Consider the following 22,398-nt stretch of genomic DNA (forward strand, 5'->3'; position numbering starts at 1 on the left):
AATTTAGTCCTCCATCTGTATCTACCTTCTTTTATCTACCTATCAACCTATATCTACCTGTTTAACTTCCTATCACGTATTTTTCTATTCTTATGCGTACGATATTTTACGGCGAAGGTTCATACACGATTTTTCTTCACCATTATTTTTCCGTGTATTTAGTGGGATCATTTAGTTTTCCAGCTGTATCTATCGACTTCTATCTATCTATCAACATATATATCTATTTGGCGAAGGTTCATACACTCGTTTTTTTTACCATTATTTTAACGTGTATTTAGTAGGATCATTTAGTTTTCCATCTGTATCTATCTACTTCTACTATCTATCAACATATATATCTATTTGGCGAAGGTTCATACACTCGTTTTCTTCAACATTATTTTAACGTGTATTTAGCTGGATAATTTGTGGTCAGTGCACGACATCATTGTTTTCCCAACGATAGACTTATTGCCACTGAAAACAAGTCGCTAATCGTGCTCGTCTTGCCCCCCTCATGGCCCTAACTGCGTCTTTTATATGCATTCAAACACGGAAAAAGAGATAACGAAATAAGTGGATATTCAAATCTGATGTCAAGAGAAAGGTCGGTGGCTTGAGATTGCATTTGAACTTTTAGAACTCAGAAAGGCCACAAGAACTGCATTTTTTTTTTACAACGCAGAAGACAGCTCAAGGGCACAAAAAAAGGAAACAATAATAAAAAAAAGCCCGCTACTTGCTGCTCCTAAAAATAATCCAAAGAGGTGGCCGAAAGAGAGGTCAATTTCGGAACTCTTAAGAACTCAGAAAGGCCACAAGAACCACCATGACCTTTTTCCAATGGCCTTAACTGCGTCCTCTATATGCATTCAAACACGGGAAAGAGAAAACGAAATGAGTGGATATTCAAACCAGATGCTAAGAGAAAGGTCGGTTGTTCGAGATTCCAGTTGAACTATTAGAACTTGGAAGGCCTCAAGAACCACCAAGATCTTATTCCAATGGCAGGTTCGATGTAAAAGCCCTTAAGTTTTGATCGGCTCCATATGACCACTGCAGTTGCGGAGCCATGATCTTACAATTCAATCAACCTTAAGTTTTGTGGGAGTAAAGTCCATATTCATAGTAACTCACACTTCTAGGAAATCATAACTTTACCCCTGACACTACTTTCTTCACTCGCACCAATTGCCATATTCTCAAAAATATGGGGGCCTACACGTCTGCATTTGCTTAGGCATTCATATAGGTTGCTGTGGGTATTTCCATGGGTAGTTTTATGAGCCTAGTGATAGTCTGACAATGCTTCTGCGCCGCGAACGTGGAAAGCACACATCTTCATTTGCTAAGGCATTCATATAGGTTGTTGTGGGTATTACCATGGGTAGTTTTATGAGCCTAGTGATAGTCTGACAATGCTTCTGCACCGCGAATGTGGAAAGCTCTCATTAGAATCCGACTTCTCTCCTTCGTGACCTTTGGAAATAGGTGATGTGAGAGCCGAAAACGTCTGAGAATATGTAAGATATGTAAGACTTGAAGTGATATGATAAGGTCCAAAAGTGCATTATAAAGCCGTTAATCTTCAGAGGAATAGATAACCCAACTCTAGCCATACATATTCTCGTTCTTAGTATTGGCTTCTACTCCCTTGTGCTTCTAAACAACTAATTATTCGAACTTAACCTCACCCTGAACTATACCCAAAGAAAAAAAGTGAGAGATAGAGAGAAGGAGAGAAAGAGAGAACTCATCCAAACAACAGACAGAGACAGAGACAGAGTGAGAGAAAGAAAAAAATACACAGCACAAGAAGGAGATTCAGCGTGAAGTATGTGTATTTTCCTTCGTCTTGTGTCTCATTTGCATATGACTAACTACATAGCGTGTCAGTATGATGTCAGAGGCCGAGTGGGGCGTGTGTGGGTGTATGAATCTGTGTGTGTGTGTGTGTGTGTGTGTGTGTGTTCTGTATTATGGCGAGTAGCGTTTATAAGGGAAGGGGGCACTGCTCTGGCACTACCCTGACACTCATTTCTGGCACTCTTATTCTCTCTCCAGCTCCTCCGTTATTTGAGTGTATGAATGTGTGTATATTTTGTGTGTTATAGCTATAGTAGAGTTTATAAAGGAAGGTGGCACTCTGTATACTCTGGCACTCTTTTCCTCTCCCCAGTTCCTCCGTTTTAAGTGAATGAAGAATATGTGTGTGTGTGAGTGTATGAATGTGTACATATTTTGTGTGTTATAGCTGGTAGAGTTTATAAAGGAAGGTGGCACTCTACTCTGGCACTCTACCCTGGCACTCTTTTCCTCTCCCCAGTTCCTCCGTTTTAAGTGAATGAAGAATATGTGTGTGTGTGAGTGTATGAATGTGTGTATATTTTGTGTGTTATAGCGAGTCGACTTAATAAAGGAAGGTGGCACTCTACTCTTGCACTCTACCCTGGCACTCTTATTTTCTTCCCAGTTCCACCGGTTTAAGTGAATGAAGAATATGTGTGTATTTGAGTGCATGAATGTGTGTATATTTTGTGTTATAGCTAGTAGAGTTTATAAAGAAAGGTGGCACTCTATTCTGTCACTCATTTCTGGCACTCTTTTCCTCTCCCCAGTTCCTCCGTTTTAAGTGAATGAAGAATATGTCTATTTGAGTGTATGAATGTGTGTATATTTTGTGTGTTATAGCTAGTAGAATTTATAAAGGAAGGTGGCACTCTACTCTGGCACTCTACCCTGGCACTCTTTTTCTTTCCCCAGTTCCTCCGTTTTAAGTGAATGAAGAATATATGTGTGTGTGTGTGAGTGTATGGTTGTCTGTGTACGATGTGTATTATGGCACTCATTTCTGGCACTCCTTCTTTTTCCCCTCCAGTTACTTCGTTTTAAGTGAATGGAAAATCAAATGAGTATCCACGGCTTTCTGTTAACATAGCCATCCATCTCTTGCGGCATTTTATTTGCTCAAGGGTACTGTAAGAAAGGAATCAAAGAAAGAAAATAAAGAAGAAGAAAAAGGAAAAGAATCAAATCAGTATTCATAAATTTGTTAACATAGCCTTATCTTGCGGCATTTGTTTTTATATCAAGGATGCAGTTAGAAGAGGAAGGAAGTGGGTTAATAGAAAACATATAAGGGGAAAGAGAAAAGACAGTAGGAGTGCATAGGTAACATATATATAGGCGTAGATTCGTTAGTTGTTCTGATGTAGGAACTGTTTATCAGGCACTTTATTTTTTTATACGAAAGACTTGTCCTTTTCATCCCCTCACAATCCCACTTCCCCTCTTCCTCCTCCTCATCATCATCGTCATCATCCTTCTTTACTGATTTTAGCGAAGTATCTGCTGCGAAGGGAAAACAGTGCAAAGTCTACGGAGATGAAACTATTCTTTTGCCTGACACGTTATTATTTTTAAAGGCTAACTCTTGTATTTTAGTTATGTCTAGATTATACATACATACGGATTCTAGCGTGCAATTCATCCCCTCTAGCGGCAAAATAGACGAACTACAGCAACTCCTCCACTTCAAAGCACATTAGCAGGTAGTATATCACCTGTGCGTGCTAATAACAGGTGGATGCCAGGTGCGGTTGCTTGTATATATGACTTGGTAGGTAAAGAGACAAGACGAGTAATGGTTCTTGCCTCTGTATAGCCGTTAGAGAAAGCAAGTCGGCCAGGTAAACAGTGACTCACCTGTGTTTAGTAATGCACGGTGCGTATAAGAGGAAATATAGTGTTGATTTACCTTACCTTACCTTAACTCACCTTACCTTATCTTACCTTACCTTACCTTACCTTACCTTAACTCACCTTACCTTATCTTACCTTACCTTACCTTACCTTACCTTACCTTACCTTACTTTACCCTACCTCACCTTACCTTATCTTACCTTACCTTACCTTAACTCACCTCACCTTACCTTACCTTACCTTACCTTACCTTATCTTACCTTACTTCACTTTACCTTTCCTTACCTTACCTTACCTTACCTCACTTTACCTTACTTTAACTCACCTTACTTTACCTTACCGTTAACTCACCTTTCCTTACCTCACCTTACCTTATCTTACCTTACCTTATCTTACCTGCCTTACCTTACCTGCCTTACCTTACCTAACCTTACCTTACCCTACCTTACCTTACCTTACTTTACCTTACTCTGCCTTACCTCACCTTTCCTCACCCTACCTTACCTTACCTTACCTTACCTTACCTTCCTTACCTTACCTAACCTTATCTTACCCCTTACCTCACCTTACTTTTTCTTACCTTACCTTACCTTACATTACATTACCTGCCTTACGTTTTGAGTTTTTTTACCTGTTGAATGTCTCGTGGGCTCAGTAGAGTGTAGTGAGGTTTTGATATTTTCCACCTGACAAAAATACACCTGTCTTTAGTACCTGTCTACCTTCACAGCATCCATAAACTAGGTAGAGTCTAGTTTATTACCTGTTGAATGCCAGACCAATTAGCTAGTTTCGAGGTTTTAATATATTCCTCATTTTCTGATTAGTAATTGGTAGTGAAAATCTCTATCTACCAATCACTATCTATCTATATCTATCTGTCTGTCTCATCCAGTCATGCAGTTAACAGGTAGCAGTAGTCAATTAGTAGGTGAGTGAAACACAGGTAGCAGTAGTCCAATTAATGAGAGTTTCCAGCAGGTGAGAGGGCTGATATTTTGGGTTCCTCTTGCGACTAACCATGTGAGAGTCTTGTCGGCAGGTGTGAGGGAGCTACAGTTAGTTTGGACATAGGTGAGTGGAGCTAACTGGAGATTAATATGTCATCTCTCACCTCCTCCTCCTCCTCCTCCTCTCTCTTTCTCTCACCCATTTGCTGTGTCGTGAGAAAGGATCCAGAACAAACGGTAAACATCATGTGATTCTGGTTAATCCGATTTCTCTCCCGTGAAACCCAAGTCACGGCCGACATAAGGGTTCGAACACCATATCAAACCCGACCTTACTCTGTTATTTTCGATCACAATGAGTCTTGATTTCAGTCACTTTTACGCTTTTTCCAATTCGGTTTTTCATTTTAGTGTTAATGATTTTTTTTCCCTACGTATTAGTGAGTTTTTCCAAGCGTGTGTGATTGTAGGGAGATTTTTGTGTTGACCTAGATGTGTATGGGGTGTGTTACGGTGCTGGTCAGGCTAAGGTGTGTGTGTATGATGTATAGGGGGACGGAAGGTAAGGGGAATATAGGTGAGGGAAGATGAGTCGCGTTTTCTTTGGTTGGTGCCGTTATGAAGGTGAACTGTGGTAGATTGATGGTCGAGGGGCGACTGTGGTTTTTATAGTGTGTGTGTGTGTGTGTGTGTGTGTGTGTGTGTGTGTGTGTGTGTGTGTGTGTGTGTGTGTGTGTATAATTCACCACGCCCTGATCACGAATTGGACTCGTTTTCGCCAGCAGGTACCCTCAATACGTGAGCTAGTGCTCATTATTGTCGATCTCTGGGTACTGCCAGGACCTCACACACCACACACCCTATTCCCCTTGCTCAAGGGGGGACAGTAACCACTAACCACTCCTAGTCAACGGAAAGAATCCTGCCAGAGCGGGGGTCGAACCGCCGCCTGTTTGGCCGTGAAACCTTGTAGCGCGAGGCTTTAACCGATTGAGCTACCGGAGCGGTGCTTTGTGTGTGTGTGTGTGTGTGTGTGTGTGTGTGTGTGTGTGTGTGTGTGTGTGTGTGTGTGTTGAGTGATTATCAAGTGTACGTAGCAAAAACTAACTAGCTGTAAATACACACACAAAAAAGATAAATTAAAAAGTAAAAATAAAATAATGATTACAATTGCTTAGATATATTTAATCTTTTTTTTTATAATCAGAGACTTACTACTTATATTAGGGTAGAGAATGCGAAGTTTCATGTTTTAGGTATTTTTATTCCATTCTTTTTTTCTTAATTGTAACATGTATATCCCAACAGAGATCAATGCCCGCTCTCTTTGTATCAACGCGTATACAGCAACGTTGAACTCCTACTAAAGAGTATAGAAATAACCTTGACTAAACCACCGATAATGCCCTTTAGTAATTGAGTAAAGGCACTAAACAGACCAACTACTCCAGCGACACAGCTGAAAAAAAAAAAACATAAATTAAAACAGCCTCCCCTTGACTACACTGCAGATCACACCCTTATTGCACTAGTCCGTTACAGCATTTTTTCCCTCACATCACCATTCCCATTTTTTTAAGGTAAGGGAAACATCACGAGAGCAGTAAACAGAGAAAAAACAAAAGCCTGATAATCGCTTCTCCTACATCTACATCTGCAACACTCTTTCAGTCTCTTTTAGTCAGCACGCAGCCTCCTCCTTCGTGCCACATAACAGCTCACAGTCACAGCACCAAGATTCACAAACTCGTAACACATATCTTTCATGTCTGGCAAAGCATTCACTTGTTCCCGTGTATAGTATAAGATTATTGTTATGCTATTGATGAGGATGATGCAGGACCCATTCATTCAGTACAAACATGAAAAATAGTCGTGTAATAAATCAGTAATAGGAGATTTTCAGAACAGAAGGTAGAGGGCGCCACAGTCCGTCGAGAACTTCAGGTATGTAGCTTCAGATAGAATAACCGCTAAGTACATGTTTTCCTCCCCCTTCTTATTCATTAACAACTATATACTACTTCCTCATCCTCCTACACACCTCTTCCGATCCCTCCATAACTACTGAAAAAAAGACAAATAATTCACGGTTTTAACGATAACTTCAACTGAATATCGTAATTTGTGCGACAGTTTTGGGTCTGGAAGTTTATAAGTACAATGTGATGGGTACGATAATTAGCAACACTGACTGCAATATAAGTCTGGATATCACAACACAAGTGTACAACAAATCACTCTCCCACAACACTAAAGATCCTAAGGTCACAGCTGCTGCCCTTAACAACGCCTCCTCTGTTCCTGGGTCTTGGCATTGCTTTCTCTCAGTTTTTTGTACGGGTTTACAATGTTGATGCACCCGAGAAGACAAAACGTTGACTTGATGCCTCCCACGCGTGTATAAATAGACCCGTGAGCTTGTTGTATTCACGTCTTAAACTTGATTGCGCATCTGTAGAGTAATAACGAGTGACTGTTTCCGCTGTTTCGTTAGGTTACGCAACGCTATCAGGTTTCACGCTCTCATTGTCTTGCGAAATCGAGTCGAGAGGGAGAAAACGTCGACTTTATAATGTTTGGACGCGTGTGTAAATATAGATTCGAGGCATGACTAAAGTATTAAAGTCACTCTGGCTTCATCACTTCTCGTTTACGTAATAATAGAATAATAGTGTTGCTTTGTGTGATTTTGACGGAGGAGGAGGAGGAAGAAGAAGAGGAGGAGGAGGAAGAGGAGAAGTAGGAGGAGCGTGTTAGTTGAAGACGATTTCAAGGTAAAGGTCACCCCTAGAAAGTTCCTCAAGGTCATTACGCATTTATGAGATGGTGGACGGGAGAGAAGGAGGGGAGAGGGGGGTGATGTAGGGGGTGGTGGTGGGTGGTACGTGTGGTTACGGGGTGTGGAGCGGTAATGGAAGTGGAGGAGAGTGGATGGGGAATGGTGGAAGAGGAGGAAGAGGAGTCAACAGGAGTCATTTCAAAGTCACGCGGAGGAAGAGGAGGAGGAGGAGGAGAAAGTCTGCGGTGGAGAGGTGACCCAGGAGTGAAGTGGAGGACGGGTGGAGGACGAGGTGGAGAAAGCTAGATGACGACACACTGCCCCCACCCATCTCCTCTCTCTCTCTCTCGAGGTCAAAGGTCGGTCACTCAAGGTGCTTAGAGTCCGAGGCCGAGGTGGGAAAGGTCGATGAGGGGACACGCCGGAAACTGGTTCTCGCAGGACTCCGAGAAGGTGACGAAGGTGTTGAGGGGCGGGAGGGCGTCGTACAGGACCTGAAGGATAGAGGAAATAATGCAAAGAGGGAACCGTTTTTTTATTTTGTTATCCTTCAGTCTCTCACCAGATTATATTCAACATCTTATTAGTATTTATTTAAAGTTATATGGCTGGTTTGGCTTCGTGATTCCATTCTATAGGACGGAGTTTGTTATCACTGTTGGGTTTTCTCAATTAAGTCGACGCATTACAAACTGAGTCGTAAGAAGTGATTCAAAAGTGACGGAGTTTGTTAGCAGTGTTGGGTTTTCTCAATTAAGTCGACGTATTACAAACCGAGTCGTAAGAAGTGATTCAAAAGTGACGGAGTTTGTTAGCAGTTTTGGGTTTACTCAGTTAAGTCGACCTATTACAACAAACTGAGTCGTAAGAAGTGATACAAAAGTGACGGAGTTTGTTAGCAGTGTTGGGTTTTCTCAGTTAAGTCGACGTATTACAACAAACTGAGTCGTAAGAAGTGATTCAAAAGTGACGGAGTTTGTTAGCAGTTTAAACTGAGTCGTAAGAAGTGATTCAAAAGTGACGGAGTTTGTTAGCAGTTTTGGGTTTACTCAGTTAAGTCGACGCATTACAAACTCAGTCGTAGGAAGTGATACAAAAAGTCAACAAAACCAATTAACCACGCCTGTAAAAACGGGTCCAAAGAGACATATCCGCCACATTACTGTTGATGAAGACTAATTACGACGTTTAAAAAATCAGGTCTGTGTTCCACCTGTTGATATATCTTCATTAACCTGTCTAACTGTCAATGCGTTTTTTATTTCTGTACCTAACTCCTTGCTGTTGTTTTTGCTTTTTTTAGTTTGTTGTTGTTTTTGGTGTTGTTGTTGTTGTTGTTGGTGGTGGTGGTGATGATGATGATGATGGTGTTTTGGTTATTGTATTAGTATTATTATTTTTATTTTTAATTTTTGTTGCTCTTGTTTTGTTGTTTCTCTGGTGGTTCTTTTCGTATTTGGGGTTGTTTTGTATTTTTTGTTTTTTGCTTTGTTACTCTTATTGGGTTGTTTCTCTGGTGGTTCTTTTCGTATTTGGGGTGTTTTTTGTTGTTTCCATTGTAGCTGTTTATGTTCTCGTTATTGTTGGTGGTGTTTAAGGGTCGTGTGTCTTACTAAGGGCCGTATTTTAAGACACCATCGCTTCTCACATCAACTATTTCTAAAGGTCAAAGAGGGGATCAATCTGTTTTTCATGAGTGTTTTTTAAGGTTCATGGCACAGAAGAAGGGTCAAACTACCACCAGGGTCATAAAACTACCCCTGGAAGGGCCTACAGCTCCTACGAAAGCCATGTCAAATATGTGAACTTGGGCGACGAAATGTTATAAAATACGACCCTTACCTCCATGAGTCCTGGTCGGGTCACGTCCGGATCGGTGCTCCTGGCCTTGGCTTGGGACACGGCCACGGAGCGCTGCAGCCCCCACACCAGCGGCGACATCTTGCACACGAGGAGCTGCACGCACGCCGTATCGTCGCCCGTCGCCCGCGCCAGCTTGTTGATGATGGCACGAGGAAGTCCTGGATCCTGCGCCTCCTTCAGCATCGCCTCGACCTGTACAGAAAACGAGAGAGATATTAGGTGTTTGGTATAAATGGGAATCTTCGTTGTTTTAGGTTGTTTGTTTTCCATTTCTTTTATTTTCGATGGCAAGTTTGTGAAGTCCGAAAAATGTTCTAGTAATAGCAAAAAAGAATAAAAGCGAATATAGGGTTTGATATAAATGGGAGTTTTAGTTTCTAAGGTAGTTTGTTAGTGTTAAAACCTTTTATGATTCTCGTTTAATATGCAGTGGCGTCATAAATCGTTCTTGTAAAAGTGAAAAACGATAAAAATGTATATTGGACCGGTTTGATTTGATGGGATTCTTAGTCGTTTTTGGTGGCTTGTTATTGTTTAAACCTTAATTGATTTTCGTTTATATTCAAAGGCAAGGTAATGGAGTCCTGAAAGCGTGTTAGTAATAGTGGAAAAGAGTAAAAATGAATATTGGGTTTGATTATAATGAGGATCTTTGTTGTTTTAGGTAGCTTGTTAGTCTTTAAACCTGTTGTGTCTCTGTTTTAAGGCAAGGTAATGGAGCCGTAAACTGCCGTAGTAAAATTTAAAAAGAGTAACAGTGGAATAAACACACAAGTAAATAAATAATAATGATAGTCTACGAATTCTAAGGCCCACTAATGCATTCTTAATCCGTGCTGGCAAAAGTAGAAAAGTAAAAACGAAAAAGTAAATAGATAAATGAGTAAATAAATAACATTGATAATCCGCGTCCACAAAGGTCCACAAATACAAATAAAAGCCGCGTTATACAAGGAACAAAAACATTAATGATAAGTAACGTGATTAGTAAAGGAACAACAACAATCGTCAGCTGTGCGTGGCTGGGCCGGGACACGCCCACCGCCTGGCCGACCACGTGGGTTTGTTTACACTCCATCAGCTGAGAGTGACGCTGGTACTGTTCTGTTGTCTTGTCAGCGAGGCGTGACTGTGACCGCAAGGAGAAGGAAGAGGAGGTGGAGGAAGAAGAGGAAGTAGGGAGGAGTAAGGAGGAAGGAGAAAGGAGAAACGAAGGAAGGAAGGAAGGAAGGAAGGAAGGAAGGAAGAAAAAGAACAACAGTCTACCTTTAACAAATCAAAACATTATATACGGTGATTCTCAAGATGTTTTCCTAGCGGGATCGCCCATCAAACACCTGCTGGCGAAGAGGAGGAGCAGGAGGAGGAGGAAGTATGTGTTGGGTAGATTCCCCGTTGGATTGTCGGGAATTACGTCTTACTCTTTTTTTGTTTTACCCCCAGCGATTTTTTTTTTAAGTTAATCGTTCGTTACTTTCTCTTTCCTTTTCCCTTTTCCTCTCATTATTTCCTTCTTATATACTTTATTTTACTTGTCTCCCATCTTTCTTTTCTTCTAGATCAACGTTCTTCTCAGTTTTCAATAATTTTTGGTCGTGTTTTTTCCATTTTCTTCATTCTCGTTCTTGTTCTTTTTCCTCCTTTTTCTCTTCTGAATCAACGTTATCCACCAGTTTTCAGTATTCCTGTTTCCTTCATCTCTTCAGTTTCATGTTCTTTTCTTCCTTGTCCTCCTCGTCCTCCTCCTCTTCTTCGTCTTCGTTCTTCTTGTCCTCCTCCTCCTCCTCCTCCTCCTCCAGCATCTCTTCCTTGTGGTTCAGCTGGTCTTTTGCATACTGAGTGACTCCACAACCACTAACACAACCGAGACAACACTAACCACTGCCACTAACCACTACACCACCACCACCACCACTACTACTACTACTACTACTACTACTACTACTACTACTACTACTACTACTACTACTACTACTACTACTGCAACTACTGTACCTTGGTCGGGTCGCCTCTCATGAACCAGTTAAGGACACTCGTTTCCGAATCTCTGGACTCCGGGATTTCGTTCAGTTTATCACCGACGAGGGACGAGGTAATCTGAAAAAGGAGAGGAAAAAGGTTGAAATGGATGTAGATAACCCCTCTCCCCTTTATCTATCTATCAGTCAATGTATGAGTATCTATCTATCTGTGCCACAAGGAAAAGAAAGGATGGAGTAGATAAGGATGGAGAAATGAATGCCCTAGCCTCGTTTATCTATCTATCTATCTATTTATCTGTCTGTTTAGCTCTTACCAATTCAGCCAAGAAGATCAGAACGTTGAGAGCCATCAGACCAACTTGCGAGGGTTCGATTCCAACCAGTCTCAAAAAGCTGTCCACGAAGCCTTCACTCTTCCTCACGACCGCCTCATCCTGCACGCCGTTGGTCACTAGGGCGGACACCGACTCCACCAGGTCCTCCCCGATGATGCCCGCCACCTTCCCCGCCTCCTCCAGCCCCTTCTGCATCTGTGGAAGTCAGGGAAGGGCGTGAGATGTTAGTTTTTGGGGGATAGAGAAGAGAAGAGAATAAGCTGGAAGAAAAGAGAAGAAAAAGAAGACAAGAAAAGGATAGATGATTAGTGTTTTGGGGGGCGTAGAGAAGTGAAGAGAAGAGAAGAGAAGGAAAGGAACTGAAAGAAAAGAGATAAGAGGGAAAGAAGTGTAGTATGTCCTATGGTTTGAAGGAGAGAGTGTTGAGAAGAGAAGAGAAGAGAAAAGAAGGAACTGGGAGGAAAAAGAGAAGAGGAAAAGAAGAGCAGTATGTTCTGGGTTTAAGGAGAGAGGGTTGAGAAGAGAAGAGAAGAGAAGAAACTGGGAGGAAAGAGAGAAGAGGAAAACAAAATCAGTATGTCCTGGGTTTGAAGGAGAGAGGGCTGAGGTTTCTGTGGTCGTGTTTTGCTTGTCAGTGTCTGATTGTCTGTCTGTTAGTGGGTCTAGTTGTTGAAGAAATCGGTGTTTGACGTGTTCTTCAAGCTACTTAATACCAGCGAAAAGAGGAAGAGGAGGAGGCAGAAAAGAAGAATAGAAAAGTTTAACGATTTGGAAACTTGAAAAAGATAAACAAAATGAGAAAGCGCAAAAGAATAGAGAGAAAGTTAATGATTTGCAGTACTGAAACAAAATAAAGGAAACTAATAAGAAGACTAAACATAATAAGCAAAATGATTAAGTAAAGACCCTCCTCCTCCTCTTCTTCTTCTTCTTCTTCTTCCTCCTCCTCCTCCTCCTCCTCCTCACCTGGCCCACGTGGTTCTTGAAGGCGGAGTCGAGTCTTGCGGCGCCGTGTTGCATCAGCTGCCCCACCTGTTGCGCCCCCTCGTCGATCCGCTGCCCCAGGTGATCCATCGCCCCGCTCACCGCATCCTTCGCCTTCCCCAGCAGCCCTGAGGGAGTGGGGGAGTGAAGGAGTGAAGGGGGAGTGGGGAGGCAAGGGGGAGTGAGGGGGGCAAGGGGGAGTAAGGAAGTGAGGAGGGAGAGGGAAGTGAAGGGGGAGAGAGGGGGCGAAGGGAGTGGAGGAGTGAAGGGGGAGTGAGGGGGCAAGAGGAGTGAATGGGGCAAGGGGGAGTGAAGGAGTGAAGGGGGCGAAGGGGAGGGAGGGAGTGTTATGGTAGATTCCCTCATTCATATATTTTTTCGTTTATTGCTTTATTTTTTTCTGTATCTTTGTTTTTCGTTTCCGGTTATTTCTTTTTAATCTCTCTCTCTCTCTATATATATATCAATCAGTTTCCCTTGTCTGTCTATCTAATCATTCTGTCTGTCTATATAGCTTTCAATATCTATCTATCTGTCTATCTATCTATTTAATTGTCTGTCTTCCTTTTCCTTTTATCTGTATCGCCCTTTTCATCTTTATCTTCCTTTCCCCTTTTCAGTTATTCCTTATTTCTCATGTCTTACCGAACGGGTCGAGGATGCGGTGCAGCTGGCGTTTCTGGCGGGCGTGGGCGTCGTCGTGGGCGTCATGGGCGGAGGATTGTGCTGTAATTGATGGCTCGTGGGATGGGGACGTGGCGGATCCCTCTCTCAGCGCCGCCAGAAGAAACACACTCAACACACCTCTGGAACACGCAACACAAACATGGAACACTTGCTTTTGGAATACTGGTGTTGGTATGATGTTACTTTGTCTGACTCTCTCATTCTATCTCTCTTGCTCTTGAAGTTGAGGTCCCATTTCATCGACTTCCTTTAAAAACTATTTCTTTAGCTTCCTTCAGTGTTTCCTTCAGTTGACGTTCCAATACCACCATTAAAGGAATACTCTCCCCCTCTCTCCCTCTCTCTCTATCGTTCATGTTACTAAACTTCTCGTGGTCAATCACACACATTTGACAAGACTTTCCTAGTAATTGTGGGCCTTTCCAGGGGTAGTTTGACAAGGCTTCTGTACCGTGAACTCTAAAAAACACTCCTGGGAATGCATTCTACCTCTCCTTTGATCTTTAGAAACAATTGATGTGAGATTCGGTAGCTATCTTTTTCACCCTTTCTCTTTCTCTTACCCTATAAAGCGAAGATCCATATCGTCGACTTCCTGCAGAAACGTCAGAGTCTTCCAGTGTTTCTTTAAGTCGAAGTTCCAACACCGCAACAAGAGCAGAGTGGATGTCCTTTTCTTGGTCTCGGTCTTGGTGGTGGTGACGATGGTGGTGTCTGTGGTGTCGACGGTGCTGTATGTCACGTCCGGACTCCTTGCCGACTCCTGCTGCTTTGAAAGATCCCGTGGCGGTGCTGAGGATGCCTGAAGCGGAACCTTACCTCCTGCTACTCCCTCTTCTTCCTCCTCCTCCCTCCTCCTCCTGTTCCCGCGCCTCCTCCTCCTCCTCCACCTCCTAATTTTTACTTGTGGTCAGTTCCATCTATACCTCCACCTCCTCTTGTTCCTCCTCCTCCTCCTCCTCCTCCTCCTCCTCCTCCTCCTCCTCCTCCTCCTCCTCCTCCTCCTCTTCATTTGATGTATAACCACAAGGCGTTTTCGTTACGTGATTGAATTGGATTTTTGATACAGAGAGAGAGAGAGAGAGAGAGAGAGAGAGAGAGAGAGAGAGAGAGAGAGAGAGAGAGAGAGAGAGAGAGAGAGAGAGATTATATATGGGAAATAACGGACACCATCGCCATCTATTTGAAGGAGACGTGTGTGTGTGTGTGTGTGTGTGTGTGTGTGTGTGTGTGTGTGTGTGTGTGTGTGTGTGTGTAAACCTCGTTAGCACCACGCCCTGTGACTGACCGTGATGACCGACTGGACCATCTTAAACTGACATTGAATTAACTGTCTTGCTGACTATATGACTGACGACTGACTGACTTCCCGAGATCTTTAGTGTGCGTTGAAACTGACTGACGGGACGGAGAAGTGACTGACTGAGTGGCTGACTAATTGATAAGAGTGACGATATTGATTGTCTGAATGGCTGACTGACATAACTGACGTACTAACTGATTGATATACTGACTAACTGATTAACTGACTAACTGACTAATTGATAAGATAAGAGTGACGATATTGACTGGTTGAATGGCTGAATGACTTAACTGACGTACTGACTAACTGATTAACTGACTAACTGATTAACTGACTAACTGACTAATTGATAAGATAAGAGTGACGATATTGACTGTATGAATGGCTGACTGACTAAACTGACGTACTAACTGATTGATATACTGACTAACTGATTAACTGACTGACTGACTGACTGATAATAGGCTGACGGGATAGTTAAATTGAGACGTTACTGATGTACTGAATGGCTAACTGACTGACTTAACTAATTGATTGGCTGACTGACTGGCTGGTTAACTGATAACATAAAATACGGACAAGTTAGTTTAAGTTCCTTGTTAGTGATGGACTGAATGGCTAATAAGCTGACTGACTGACTGACTAGAATATCGACTGAGTAGCTTCCAAGGCAAGTAACAGACCAACTGACTGACTGACTGACTTATTGACTGACTTATTGACTGATGGATTACCTGAGTGACTGATTGAGGAGAACTAGTAACTGCAGGTACGCGGATCAACGGGACCTTCCTCTCCTCTCTTTTCTCCTCTTCTTTTTCTTCTTCCTCTTCCTCTTCTCTCTTCCTCCTCTTCTTCCCCTCCTCCCCCCTTGAGAAGTATTAACGGAGGCGCCTGCTGGTGGTCAGAGAGAGAGAGAGAGAGAGAGAGAGAGAGACGGGGGGTGGGGGGGGGGTTCTCCTTCGACGCTTACGGCGGGAGGAGTGACTGGTAACGGAGAAGAGGACCCGGAGGAGGAGGTGGAGGAGGAGGAGGAGGAGGAGGAGGAGGGGGGGGGGATAATTGAAGAGATTAAATATTTTTCTTACTATTTTTTTACCTGTTTACTCTGATACATTTTTTTTTTGTGTGTGCTTAATAAGATTCTCCGCTATATATGTTTGCTTTTATCTTGTTATTGTTATTGTTCTTCTTCTTCTTTGTCTTTTTCTTCTTCTTCTTCTTCTTCTTCTTCTTCTTCTTCTTTACTTTATTTCCCCTTTTTTCTCTATCTTTCATTTTCCCTTTTCAATTCATCTCTCGTTTTTCTTCCTGTCACCTCTTTTCCTTTCATCTTCTCTCTCATCTTCCTTTCATCTTCTCTCTTCTCTTCATTTCATCTTCTCTTTTTCTGTCTTTCATTTTCATTCGCCTTCCTCTTCCTTTCATCTTCTCTCTTCTCTTCATTTCATCTTCTCTTTTTCTGTCTTTCATTTTCATTCGCCCTCCTCTTCCTTGCATATTCTCTCTTCTTTTAATATATCCTCTCCACTTCAAAATCAACTCACTCGTAGCTACACCCAACACACCAATGACACCACACCCACCCACCCACACCCTCGCCTCCACCCTTCCAACTGTACGTCTCCACATCCCATCGCACTCACATCCACACAGCCTCCACACCTTGACTAATTAATGGGAAGGGAAAGGAAGGAGTAGGAAGGAGGTAGAAGAGGAAGAGGCGTAGTAATGATGGTATGAATGATAGAAGAAGAAGAAGAGGAGGAGGAGGAAGAAAAAAATAGGAGAGGGAGAGTATTAGTAATTGTAATATTAAGCAGAAGAAGAAGAAGAAGAAGAAGAAGAAGAAGAAGAAGAAGAAGAAGAAGAAGCAGAAGAAGAAGAAGCGTAGTAATGATAGTAGGAATGATAGAAGAAGAAGAGGATGAGGAAGAAAACAAAAGGAGAGGGATAGTATTGGTAATTTTAATATTAAGGAAAAGAAGAAGAAGAAGAAGAAGAAAAAAAAAAATTCACCCACCATACATACCTTAACCAACTTCTGGGAAAGGAAAGAAAGGAAGAAAATAGAAGAAGAAGAAGAGGAAGAAATTGAATACAAAAATGATAATAGCAAAAATAACAATCAGAAGAAAAAGAAGAAAAAGGAGAAAAGAAGAAAAGGAAGAGCAGAAAGAAAAGGATGAAGTGGATGAGAGAGAGAGAGAGAGAGAGAGAGAGAGAGAGAGAGAGAGAGAGAGAGAGAGAGAGAGAGAGAGAGAGAGAGAGAGAGAGAGAGAGAGAGACTGGGTTCATTATAATTCCAGAGATGTTTTTGGCTCTGATAACTTGCTGTGTCAGAGACGTAAAAATGAGAACAGCGTATGATTGAAGTTAACAAGCCGGGCAACATTGTAGATCACCGAGATAGCAAGTGAAGCAACATTTTAGTGAACTCATTAAAGACCGAAGAAGATAAAGGAAGTCATAGGAAGTTAGTTAAAGGAAAGAAGGAAGGGAAAGAGAGATGAAAGAAGAGAATGATGAATAGAATATGAGAGTGAGAAGATGAAAGAGAAAAGAGAGATAAGATGAGAAGAGAGAAGAGATGAAAGGAAGAAAACAGAGAAGAGATGAAATGAAATAAGAGATGAAAGGAATATAAGAGTGAAAGAGAAAGGAGATGAAAAGAAGAGAAGGGATGAAATGAAAGGAAGAAAACAAAAAAGAGATGAAATGAAGATAAAAGGAAGAGAAGGAAGAAGTTAAAGAATTGCGGTAAAGAAAGGAGTTAGAGGAAATAAAAGGAAGTTAAAGAAAGGAAGAAGAGAATCAATGAAGCGAATAGGTTTTGATTATCTCTATACACGTTTTTAGATCCTATGAGCAATTGTATAACTCCCACAAACAATCCAATACACAATCACGAGTTATATACAGTGTTACCACCACCACCACCACCACCACCACAGTCACGGCTGCTGTTACTATAATGGTCAGCAAGTCTTTTCTCATCACAGTTACACGACAAATTGAATCTCATGGACCCAAAAAAAGAAAGATTAAGGCCAGTAATTGTGTGTGGTGACCGTCAGTTTTGGGAGGAGCAGGGTGGGAAGATGACAAGGATGATGATGATGTTGATGATGATGTGGGAGAAAGAGCAGAAGGAAGAGAAGGGAAAGATAAAGGTAAGGAAATAGGAAGGGAAGGAAAGGAAAGGAAAGATGAAGGGAAGGAGGAAGAGAGGGAAAGGAAGAAAAGGAAAGATTAAGGAAAGGAAATAGGAAGAAAAGGATAGGAAAAAACAATAAAATAAAATAAAGGAAAGTAAGAAATTATGACGATAACTATGGATGAGGAAGAGGAGGAGGAGGACGAGGAAAAATGTGTAAAGAAAAAAAAAAGAAATAGAAAAGGAAAAGATAAAAAAAAGAAGAGATGAAGAGAAGATGAAAGGCAGAAAACAAAGAGATGATGAAAGAAGGAGAAAGAGAGAAAATGAAAGGAAGTAAGGAAAAAAAGAAGAAGAAAAAGAAGAGGAAGAAGAAGAAGAAGAAGAGGAAGAAGTCGAAGGAAATGTGAAAGACCAGAAAAATAATCAATGAATACACAAGAATAAATAAACAAATAGATAAACAAATCATAAATAGTACACAATAAGGAAAGAAAGACAAGAATAAGGAGAATGATAAGAATAAGGAAGATAATACGGATGACTGATAACTGCCTCAGGTCACAGGTAATATCAGGTATTCCTAATCTCCACTATCACCTGCGTATGGAATGATGATAATGATGATAATGATAATGATTCCGTGTCCTATGTTTTTTTTTTTTTCACAAGATAGGAAGCAACTCAAGGGCAACTAAGAAAAAGTGTAGAAAAAAGCCCGCTAACCACTGCTCCTGTATGAGACGAAGTAAAGAGTAGACAATCATGTACTTTCTTTTTGCATTTCTGTACTTTTAATCGATCTATTTATACTTTTTATTCATCGTTATACAGCTATCTATACTTTTCTTGCATCCGTCTATACTGGAGCGAGGAAAGTTTGTTGACGGAAAGGAAAGGAAGATGAAAAAAAAAAACCACCATCTCTGCAATTGTCTTTACATTTTATCTAACTATATATGCTGTTTATCTATCTTTATACAACTATCTCATTCTTGCATCAATCTATACTGGAGCGAGGAAAGTTTGTTGACAGGGAAAGGAAAGGAAGATGAAAAAAACCCCACCATCTCTGCAATTGTCTTTATATTTTATCTAACTATATATGCTGTTTATCTATCTTTATACAACTATCTCATTCTTGCATCAATCTATACTGGAGCGAGGAAAGTTTGTTGATAGGGAAAAAAAGGAAGATGAAAAAAAACACCGTCTCTGCAACTGTCTTTACTTTTTTATCTGTCCATACACTGTTTTATCTATCTTTACACAACTATCTATACCTTTCTCGCATTTATCTATACTGGAGCGAGGAAAATTTGGTGATAGGGCAAGGAAAGGAAGATGAAAAAAATACCATCTCTGCAATTGTCTTTACTTTTTATCTATCTGATATATATTGTTTATCTATCTTTATACATCTAGCTATACGTTTCTTGCATCTATCTATACTGGAACGAGGAAAGTATGTTGATAAGGAAAGAAATGGAAGAAGAGATGAAAAAAAACACTTACCATCTCTGCCACTGCGAGGAAGGTCTGTTGACAAGGAGAAAGGAAGAAAAAGAGATGGAAAAAACAAAACTTATGATATATACAAAGTCGGATAAAGTATATTAAACACGAAAAAAAAGGTTAAACGAGACATGATTGATTAATATGAATAAAGAAAAATATTAAAGACGGAATAGAAATAATAGCAAAACAGGTAAAGTTAGACATAATAGAAAAGCGAGGAGAGTATATGGATAAGAGGATAAGGAAGTAACGTAGGATTAAAAGATAATGAAGAATTAATAGTAGAAATAATAGAAAAAAACAGGTAAATTTATATACAGATACTTCTTTTTGTTCTTCCATCTTTTCTTCCTTCTCTTCTTTTTCTTCTTTTTCTCTTTCTTCTTCTTCTTCTTCTTGTTATTACTGCTTTTATCATTTTTGTATTAATGTTCTCTCTTCTTCCTTCTCTGTTTCTTCCTTCCTTTCCTTCTTTTTCTGTTTGCGTGTGTAAGAGAGAGAGAGAGAGAGAGAGAGAGAGAGAGAGAGAGAGAGAGAGAGAGAGAGAGAGAGAGAATGGGTGGTAGTGGTTGTATTGGGTCCAACGTCAATGAAACAGGAAAGAAAAGAAACGTAAATAATCAAGAATGAAACGCCAGGAGAGTTTTCTTCTTGACAACGGAATCGAAACAAGAAAACGTTGAAGCGTAGCGTGGAGAGCAACAGATGTGTGTGTGTGTGTGTGTGTGTGTGTGTGTGTGTGTGTGTGTGTGTGAGAGAGAGAGAGAGAGAGAGAGAGAGAGAGAGAGAGAGAGAATGGGTGGTGGTTATATAGCTTCCGGGTGGGGGCGTGAGAGAGAAGAGGAGGAAGAGAAAGAGGAAGAAAAGAAAGAGGAAGCAGAGGAGGAGGAGGAGCAGGAGGAGGTGGAGAGAAAGAGAGGAGGAGGAGGAGCGAAAAAAATCATGGAGAAAATAAATAGGTGTAAAACATAAACAAAGGGAGAGGAGGAGGAGGAGGAGGAGGAGGAGGAAGTAGTACTGTAGGATGCCAGGCACGGAGGTAGGACATCCTTGAAGGTCACAGGATACCCAGCGGCGGCCCACAACGGCTCCTCAGGATAGGTTTAACGGTGTGTGTGTGTGTGTGTGTGTGTGTGTGTGTGTGTGTGTGTGTACGAAGGGACCCGTTGTTTATATACTCTTCTTCCCCCTCCTGTTACCTCCTCCTCCTCCTTCTCCTCCTCTTTCTCCTCCTTCTCTTTACTTCCCTTTCTTTTCCTGTTCTCTTTTTCCTCCTCTCTTTCATTCTCCCTTTCCTCCTTGATATACCTACCTTTCATAAGAACCTTTTTTTTAATCACACCCATAAATTACCTTAAAACTCAAACAATTTTAACTAGAGATCAAATTTTAATATCGAGCTAATATTTCTTGAAGTTCTCGTTAAAATCCATCAAAAAGAAAACCGACGGAAGTGCATAAAGAAAACGGGGCTGCGGGGTAAAGATGGCGCCTGGAGGGTGAAAACAGAGGACAGTGTTAGTGTGTTACGTGGTGGTGCAGGGGGAGGGTGGTCTGTGCGTCTGTCTGTGTGTCTGTCATCCGTCGGTGAGTGAAATGGATGAAAGGAGAGAGAGGAATGGATGAAGTTCGATGTCTGTGGATGAAAGGAAGTGATTTGGAAGTTATGTATGTTTGTATGTGTGTTGGTATAAATATCCACGTGGTTTTGGTGTCTGTCTGTCTGTCTGTCTGTATGTATGTATATATGTAAGTATGAAAGGAAGTGATTTGAGGCTTTATGTATGTATGAGTTTGTATACAAATCCACGTGTTTTACTTTGTCTATGTATATGTATTTGTGTATATGTAATTATGTGTATGTATGTATGTATGTATGTATAAAAATATCCAGGTAAGTATAGGTATGGATGTGCTTATTCTTGTATTTCAACTATGTATGTATAAGTTGTAAATGAAAAAAAAAATGGTTATATATAAATTCACTTGTTCGTTACCAGTTTCACCATACATCATTATCATCATCATCATTATCATCATCATCATTATTAGCACGTCAACCTTTCTGAGTGCATCTACCGAGTGAATCGTTCCGTACAGGTAAGCTTCCATAGGCCGTGGTGGTGGTGGTGGTGGTGGTGGTGATTCCTCAGAGACCACCGTTATGTTGCTTCCTGACACCTGTTTGCCTAACCTCTCATCTAGTCTGCCTTACCTGTCTTCCTCTGTTTTTTTTTTCTTCCTCCTTTTCTTCATCCGCTTCCTCCTCATTTTCCTCTTTTTCCTTTTCTCTTGCATCCTTTTATTCTACCTTATCTGTTTCTGTTTTTCAGGTTCCTCTTCTTTATTCTCTTCCTCCTCCTCTTAATCCTCGTCCTCCTCCTCTTTCTTCTTTTTTTTTTTTAGTTGCGCCCTATTCTGCCTTTCCTGTCTTCCTCATTTTCGCTTCTTCATCATTCTCTTCCTCCTCTTTATCCTCCTCCTCCTCCTCCTTTTTAATTTTCATTCTTCTATTCTACCTTATCTGTCTTCCTCTACTTTTTCTTCTTCCTCCTGTTAGTTATCCTCTTCCTCCTCCTCTTTATCCTCCTTCTCCTCCCTTTTCATTTGCATTCTTATCTGTCTTCCTTTTCTTTTTTTCTTCTTCTTCCTTCTCTGTATCCTCTTTCTCCTTCTCTTTCTTCTTTTTCACTTGTATCCTCTTCTGCTTTACTGTCTTCCTCTTTATTGTTTTTTCTTCTTCCTCCTTTTCTTTATCCTCTTCCTCTTTACTCAATATCCTCCATTTTCACTTGTATCTTACTGTTCTTCTTTTTCTTCCTCTTTATCCTTCTCCTCCTCCTCCCTTTTCACTTTCATCTTTCAATTCTACCTTATCTGCCTTCCTCTCTTTCTTCTTTCTCCTCCTCTTCATTCTCTTCCTCCTTTTCATCATCCTCTTCCTTTATCACTTGCATCTCTATTCTACCTTATGTCTTCCTATTTCTCTTCTTCCTCCTCTTTATTCTCCTCCTTGCCTGTCTTCTTGTACCTTACCTATCTTCCTCTTACTTATTCTTCTCTCCTCTTAATCCTCCTCCCCTGCCTTACCTGTCTTCTTCCACTATCCTTTTTGCTTCTTCCTCTTTATCCTCCTCCCTCTTTATCCACTTC

The 22,398-nt window shown here is 41.1% G+C and overlaps 1 protein-coding gene across 1 annotated transcript; it reads right to left on the reverse strand.

Annotated features, from left to right (window-relative positions):
* Positions 1-7,756: 7,756 nt before the first annotated feature.
* Positions 7,757-14,115, reverse strand: LOC126991546 (uncharacterized). The gene is made up of 7 exons (XM_050850285.1): positions 13,831-14,115; positions 13,226-13,386; positions 12,563-12,708; positions 11,576-11,791; positions 11,275-11,376; positions 9,259-9,471; positions 7,757-7,910 (listed from the first exon to the last, which is right to left on the reverse strand). The coding sequence occupies exons 1-7, from the start codon at positions 13,848-13,850 to the stop codon at positions 7,794-7,796; spliced, it is 975 nt and encodes a 324-aa protein (XP_050706242.1). The 5' UTR covers positions 13,851-14,115; the 3' UTR covers positions 7,757-7,793.
* Between the last annotated feature and the right edge of the window lie 8,283 nt (positions 14,116-22,398).

This window comes from Eriocheir sinensis, chromosome 7 (genome assembly GCF_024679095.1).
Source record: "Eriocheir sinensis breed Jianghai 21 chromosome 7, ASM2467909v1, whole genome shotgun sequence".
Taxonomy (NCBI): domain Eukaryota; kingdom Metazoa; phylum Arthropoda; class Malacostraca; order Decapoda; family Varunidae; genus Eriocheir; species Eriocheir sinensis.